This window comes from Citrus clementina, unplaced genomic scaffold (genome assembly GCF_000493195.1).
Source record: "Citrus clementina cultivar Clemenules unplaced genomic scaffold, Citrus_clementina_v1.0 scaffold_3, whole genome shotgun sequence".
Lineage (NCBI taxonomy): Eukaryota > Viridiplantae > Streptophyta > Magnoliopsida > Sapindales > Rutaceae > Citrus > Citrus x clementina.
The window spans coordinates 46,008,724-46,015,127 of NW_006262339.1; the positions used below are offsets into that span (position 1 = coordinate 46,008,724).

At 37.9% G+C, this 6,404-nt stretch overlaps 1 protein-coding gene across 1 annotated transcript; it reads right to left on the reverse strand.

Moving 5' to 3' along the window:
• Nucleotides 1-8: 8 nt before the first annotated feature.
• LOC18047697 (sucrose synthase 2) lies at nucleotides 9-6,174 on the reverse strand. Its single transcript, XM_006444339.2, has 15 exons — nucleotides 5,730-6,174; nucleotides 5,484-5,616; nucleotides 4,744-4,895; nucleotides 4,473-4,665; nucleotides 4,199-4,317; nucleotides 3,858-4,074; nucleotides 3,494-3,589; nucleotides 3,217-3,390; nucleotides 2,382-2,498; nucleotides 2,131-2,297; nucleotides 1,576-1,800; nucleotides 942-1,263; nucleotides 575-819; nucleotides 348-486; nucleotides 9-97 (listed from the first exon to the last, which is right to left on the reverse strand). The coding sequence occupies exons 1-15, from the start codon at nucleotides 5,825-5,827 to the stop codon at nucleotides 59-61; spliced, it is 2,436 nt and encodes an 811-aa protein (XP_006444402.1). The 5' UTR covers nucleotides 5,828-6,174; the 3' UTR covers nucleotides 9-58.
• Nucleotides 6,175-6,404: the final 230 nt, after the last annotated feature.

Sequence of the window (6,404 nt, forward strand, 5' to 3'; positions counted from 1 at the left end):
GCCTATAGTTACGGGAGGTAGCTGGGTAATTATTAGCAGTTCCTTGAGTACCAGCAGCTTAATGTTGGTTCTCACTTGCCAAAGGAACAGACTTCACCTGAAATAATGCAAGCACATTGAAATTCGATGCAGAAGATGTAGAATCTGAAGTAGGATTAAACAATGATGCCGCTAATAAATGAAAACTGCTATGGCACACCACTCTTTTAACTCCTCAGATACTATTGAATTTCATTACTCAAAAAGGTTTTAAGGAGTTGTAGCAACGTGAAAAACAAGAGTGCAACTGTAAATCGAGAAATCTCAATCGACAATAGTAACTATTATAAATGATTTGAAGTACTCACCAAATCACGGAACTTTAGAATGTAGAACATCTCAAGGTACCTCCGGGTCTCACGCCTCTCAAGTTTTGAAACATACTTCCAGAAACCATATACCCCAGCCAATGTCATTAGCCTTTCAGAATAAATCTTCCAGGTGTACCTACAAATTATGATTCTGTGTCGGCATGGAAATCACATTGATAACAAATGGTGAAGGATCCACAATTCCATCACTAGATACTACTAACCTTTCATAAATCCTTTTAAGCCCTCCATCAGAGATTTTTTTCCAATGGCTTGGATTTTCCTTGCACTTTCCAAAGAAATCTGCCATGAGTTCAGCAGCTTGATCAGGGTGATATGGATCAATATGGAACCCTGACGCACCATGCTCGATAATCTCTGCAGGACCACCATGGCAAGTGGCGAATGTCGGAAGTCCACAAGTCATAGCTTCCACAACTGTTAATCCAAAAGCTTCATAAAAAGCAGGCTGCCATAGAATTAAAAAAGAAAAGAAAAAGGAAAAAAGAGAGTTGAGGGTTAAGTTATCATAACACCTTACTATACTTTGTAAGAAGGTAAAAAGTTCAGTGGTATCGGGTGCACATATACCTGCACAAAAGCACCTTTGGTGTCGGCTATATAGCGATAGAGCTCGCCATTACGTGCCCTATTTGTTTGAGCTGCTATCCAACGAAACTGACCATCCAACTTGTACGTCTTCATAAGCTCATGCATCTTCTCAATTTCTGCTATCTCTTCTCTGTCTTTGGACTTATTTACATCTATGTAACCAGCTACCACTACAAGGTTAACCAGTTCCCTCAGTCGGCTATTCTTACCATAGCACTCAACCAACCCTGTCATGTTTTTCACATGGTCAAGCCTCGCCATGGAAAAGACAATGGGCTTCGACTGATCACTCAATGTACCACTGCAGATATGAGGAAGCAGATTATAAAAGAGGAGCTCCTTTGAAGAATCTAACTTAAATGCAAAATTTTCTCTTGAAAAACAGTTTCTAGCAGTCAATGACTTTAATGGGAATACATCTATTTGTTCTTGCATTTGATCCTCCAAATGGCAACCTTACAATATTCTATAATATATGCTTGTAGAACAATAGCATCACTTGAAATAACATGAACAGAATTCTTACCAACAAAACCTATAACTATTTGAATGATGTATAGAATAAAAACTGTATTAAGGTTGAGAAAAATTATAGAGTTAGTAAGGGACTCACACATGCTCATCATTCTGTTCAGGATCAAACAGCAACTGTTCTATAGAACCATGTAGGGCTGTGAGTCTTTTCTGCTTTTCAGAGTATGGGAAATAAATGTCCATGTCTGCCCCCGGGGACACAATATTGAACTTCGGATCAAAAACATCAATGCCATGAACAACTCGATATAAGCCTGGAAGAGTGAATGCAGTGTGGCTCTCATACTGACCAACAGTATTTTTCCTGAAAGGAAGAGCATCCAAGTAAAGCAATTGATGCAGTAAGAATAATTGGAAGTATTCCAAGCAATTCCACAGTACAAGAGGTTCTGCAGGTGTTAAATAAAGATGAAGAAGTTGTAAAGGCAAGCTGATTATCAACTGGAATAGAAAATTAAACTAACCAACACTAAGCAGAAAAGCTGAGTAAAACCTTAATAATCATTCCAGCTAATAAATCTTAGTTCAAGTACAGAAGTGGGGAAAAAATGTCATGAGGAACACATTCAGTTTGATAGCACGTAAGAATGAGTAGCCAAGCAACTGATTCAAGCCTACAAAGGGTGAAACTTACGTTCCGGCAATCTCTTGGTATGTACTGGTGATGATAAAATCTGCATTGTTCATGGCTATCAGGTCAGCAGTGAATTGGCATGAAAAATGATATTTTTCATCAAACTTCTTCCAATATATATCTGAATCTGGGTACTTTGTTTTCTCCAATGCATGTGCAATGGTGCACTATACACAGCAACATTAAAACATGAGTTGCTAAACGTAAAGATAATTTGGTATGCCTCACATTTCTATATTATTGTTGCTTACCTGGGTAATTCCCATTTTATATGCTAACAAAGATGCAACAAGGTTTCCATCACTATAGTTGCCAATAATAAAATCAGGGAAACCCTGCAATTCAGCAGTGATTTCGCTTCCTACATCCTGATCATATACAGAACAGATTAGTCTTTAAAGCCAAATTAGAAAAGCATGCCAACATTATAAATTAAAAAATGTGAATGAAAGGATGCTTCAACTTTACAGTGCCCTAAATGCAGTGTCAAGGGGTAAACAAGCTGTGGTGGTCAAAAAGATGGGGATTATTGCAAAAATGGTTTACTGATAACGATGGTGAAGAAGTGAGATAGCAGAATTTGGCATGGAATTGCAGCAATGCTAGACTTAGGAGGCAAGAAAAATGAAAGTATTTCAAGCAGCACAGAATTACTAATGGATGTGACAACAAGCAGGGGACAACTTCATGTGGACAGAGATCCAGGATTGCATAACAAAAACATTGATGACGAAGATAAGCACAACATGTGTTTATTAGGTTTCATTAAATTGAACATTGCAAATAAATGGCCCAAAAGGGAAAAAATTAGTAAATTAAATATGGCTTTCCAGTTTTAAGGTTTATCATATATTCTTCCATTCATAGTTTATTTGATCTGACGTCATAAGACTATGTTATTCATAACAACAAAATCACCAAGTAATTAAACTTGCTCCCACACTACTGTAATCACACAAAAGGAAAGAGTTCAAATTCTTCATCATCTGGCATTTTCTAACCCCATGCACTACCATCAGAATCATCATTCAAAGCATGACACACAAGCAAAAATAAAAGGAATTTTGAAAGCTAGACAAGGCTTACCTCAGTAAAGGTCTCCAAGTAAGGCCAGACATCGAATCTCGAGATCCACTGACGAAGAATGCCTTTCTCTGATCTAAAAGGAACACGCAGAATATGGGTGTGTTCTGTTCCACTGACTCTTTCAAGCCTTTGGTTGCAGGTAGTCCCTTTTGCATCAGGTATTAACCTAGTCACCTTTAAGAACCAGAAAAAAGTGCAAGAATTACTGATAAGAACATAAAGCAAAAGAAATGGAGGGAATAAGAAACCTTCATGACCGAAAAACAAAGAAACTTACGATAAGAATTTTGGGAGAGATGTCCAGTCCTTGCCTCTTTATTCTAAGAAGCATTTCATTCTCCAGAGCACGCACTTGGTCCAGAATATAAACAACCTTCACATTGTATAGGCCAAAGAAAAGAAATAATAATAATAATAATAAAAAATAAATAAATAAAAGAATAAAGAAATCTTACAAAGTTGAGATCTCAAGGTGGTGATTGATTTTTCACTCTTATAAAATTCACAATGAACCACAATTGAATTCATACATGTAATAGGAGAAGAACTAACTTGAGGAGATGAACAAAGACTAGGAGAAAAGATATCCATGTTTGAGGCACAAAATATGCCTTGTGACATGTAATAGAAATTATGAATACCTGTCCACCAGTGTCAGGGAGACCTAGAACATTGGCTTGCCCAAAATATCCATGTGGGGACAAGATAACAACATTAAACACCATCGGTAATCTTCCAAGGAATTTCTCTAATGTAGAGGGATCAGGAGCCTGAAGGATATCCAAGAGAAGATGCATCATCTCCAGCACATGCTCTGCAGTATCTCCCCAACCTTTCTCAAAACCCATTCCTTGTAACCTGCACACATGGAAGAATGGAAATATCAGGCACACAAACGATAAGTTCAATAACAGTTGCCTGATTTTATATACCATTAACAAAAACAATAAGTAAAAGAGATGAAAGATATCTAGGAGCTTACACATATTCAAACTGAGAAAAGGGTGTATCAGGTGGAAGCTTGGAAAGATGGTCCTCTGCCTTGGACAGAGATGACTGAAGCCGGGAAATGCTTTGAATCCGATCATTCAACATCAATAGCTGCATATAATACATAATCAATCATTGAACTCCACAAAATCTCTGAATAACACAGAACAATATTTAGGCATAGCAAATTTTAATCTTCAATCTAGAAAAATCACACATTAACAATCAAAATCAGTTTAAACAAAATCCCGTTATCTCATACTTACATGCCCTTTATATTTGTGTGCTCGAAGGAAATCAAGTAAGGGCTCCAAACAGTCTTTGTTGCGGAACATACTTGAAGAAAGGTGACGGTTGAGGAACTGAACCCCATTACCAATTGATGAAGACCGATTCGGGCGAGGAAAAGTTGCATTGAATGGTTCAAAATCAAGCTCAAGCACAAATCTTTCATTAAACCTAAAAAAAAAAGGCCTCAATGGGTTGTTAGAATCACTAATTAAATACACAAAGTTCAGAAACACAGAGGATGCTTACGACGCATCTACAAGTTCTTCTTTGAAGTGAAGGTATTCAGAAACACTTAGTTGCTCCACGCTAAGTTCATAGACATTAACACGGACATATTCCCAAACACCTGGTCTTGGACGGACTGCTATAGCCACAAACGGAGGCAGAACTATCGCTTCCTGTCAGCAAAATACACACAAATTGAAATCTCCTAACCTGTGTAGTTCTGAAGGAAACTAGAACCTAGACAAGAAGCAAACAACCAATAAACAGTTTTTTTCTTCCTTTTCTTCTTCACGAGTCTGGTTCCTCTTCACTACTATTCTCATTCTTCACTGAGATCACAATTTATATAGTGCAGCAAGCCATATAGACTTGACAGCCAAATTTGAAATCACATTAAATAAATGAGACTAGTTCATGTGTCAATGATCAAACAAATTTCCTCTACAAATTAAGTAGATAGAGATATTCTAAAGAATTGGATAATTATAAGCCAGTCATCATTTAAATCAAGAAGATTTTCAACCAACTTCAATGCCTTGATCAACAAGTTTCTTCAACGTCCAAAGATTCCTCAATTAATATATTTAAGAAAACAAAATACATGAAAAAAGGAAAAAAAAAAAAACAAAGAGCAAGCCAAAACAAACATTTTGAAAATACTAACAATAAAACAAACTAATTCCTCATAGAAATTCCAAATCAGTGTCATTAAAGAAAATCGTCATCAAACGGAAGCAAACAGAAGAGAAATAGAAATTTACCTGAGCAGATTTGATAACTTCGCTAAACGGACCATCCCGAAGGTTCTGCCGACCTTCATCGTCGCCAAAAATGTTATCAAGCTCGTCGATCAGTACATGCGGTTGCAAAATCCCTTTGCCTTGAGCCACATACCTAAATAATAAGGGAAAAAAAATCCAAAACCACCGTCAGTCTTCATCTCAAACCATAAGCGAACTTAATATCAAACTAAAAAAAGCGAGAAATGAGCTAGATCAGTTCAGAACCTGGAGAGGAGAGAAACGAGTTCATTACGATGAACAGAGAGAGTGTCCTCCACGCGCTCTCTGATGCTCGGAATCCGACTTAGCTTAGGGGCTGCCATGATTTTGTTGCTCGTGAATCACCGAATCTTGTTTCAAAAGAGAGTCTGTGATGATCAAAAAGAGAAAAAGTTAAGCAAACAAGGAGGTGACAAGTGTAAGTCGTGGCAGTACGCGAAGCATCAGAGTTGCGGTTCTGTCTTTATATACTGGGACTGACGGGTTAGGATGGAGCGGTGGACAAATTGTACTGGCTAGCATATACTAAATAAAGGCTACAGGAAAGAACGAGAATACCGGATACGTGATTGAATTTATGAGTGCGAGAGCGACGTTTTTTCTAGCGCCTGATTTTGATTGGGAGCTGGGAACGGAAAAGTGATGAAAATGCCCGTACTTGCAGTTTAATTCCTCAGCTCTGGATAAAACAATTATCTTAAGATAAACAGAAAAAATGTCGTGCCACGTAAGGCGTAAGAGAGGGAGAGTGGACCGGCGTGACCAAATTGGCTAGTCGTTCATAATGTCCCAAAGGAAAGGAAAGTGAGTCGATTAACAAACTTGATGGAGCCTGGAGAGGGCTTGGCCTGCGCGTGGTGAGAAGAGTCCGACATCCACGGGTCGATAACATGACTCTTA

Bases quoted from the DNA above. Each gene is read 5' to 3' on its own strand.
- LOC18047697 (XM_006444339.2), bottom strand. From the start codon at position 5,827: ATGGCAGCCCCTAAGCTAAGTCGGATTCCGAGCATCAGAGAGCGCGTG. The intron at 4,075-4,198 runs GTAAGCTCCTAG...CCATGTGTGCAG, and splicing joins TTTTCTCAGTTTGAATATGT to GTTACAAGGAATGGGTTTTG. The intron at 1,264-1,575 runs GTGAGTCCCTTA...TCATATCTGCAG, and splicing joins GAACAGAATGATGAGCATGT to TGGTACATTGAGTGATCAGT.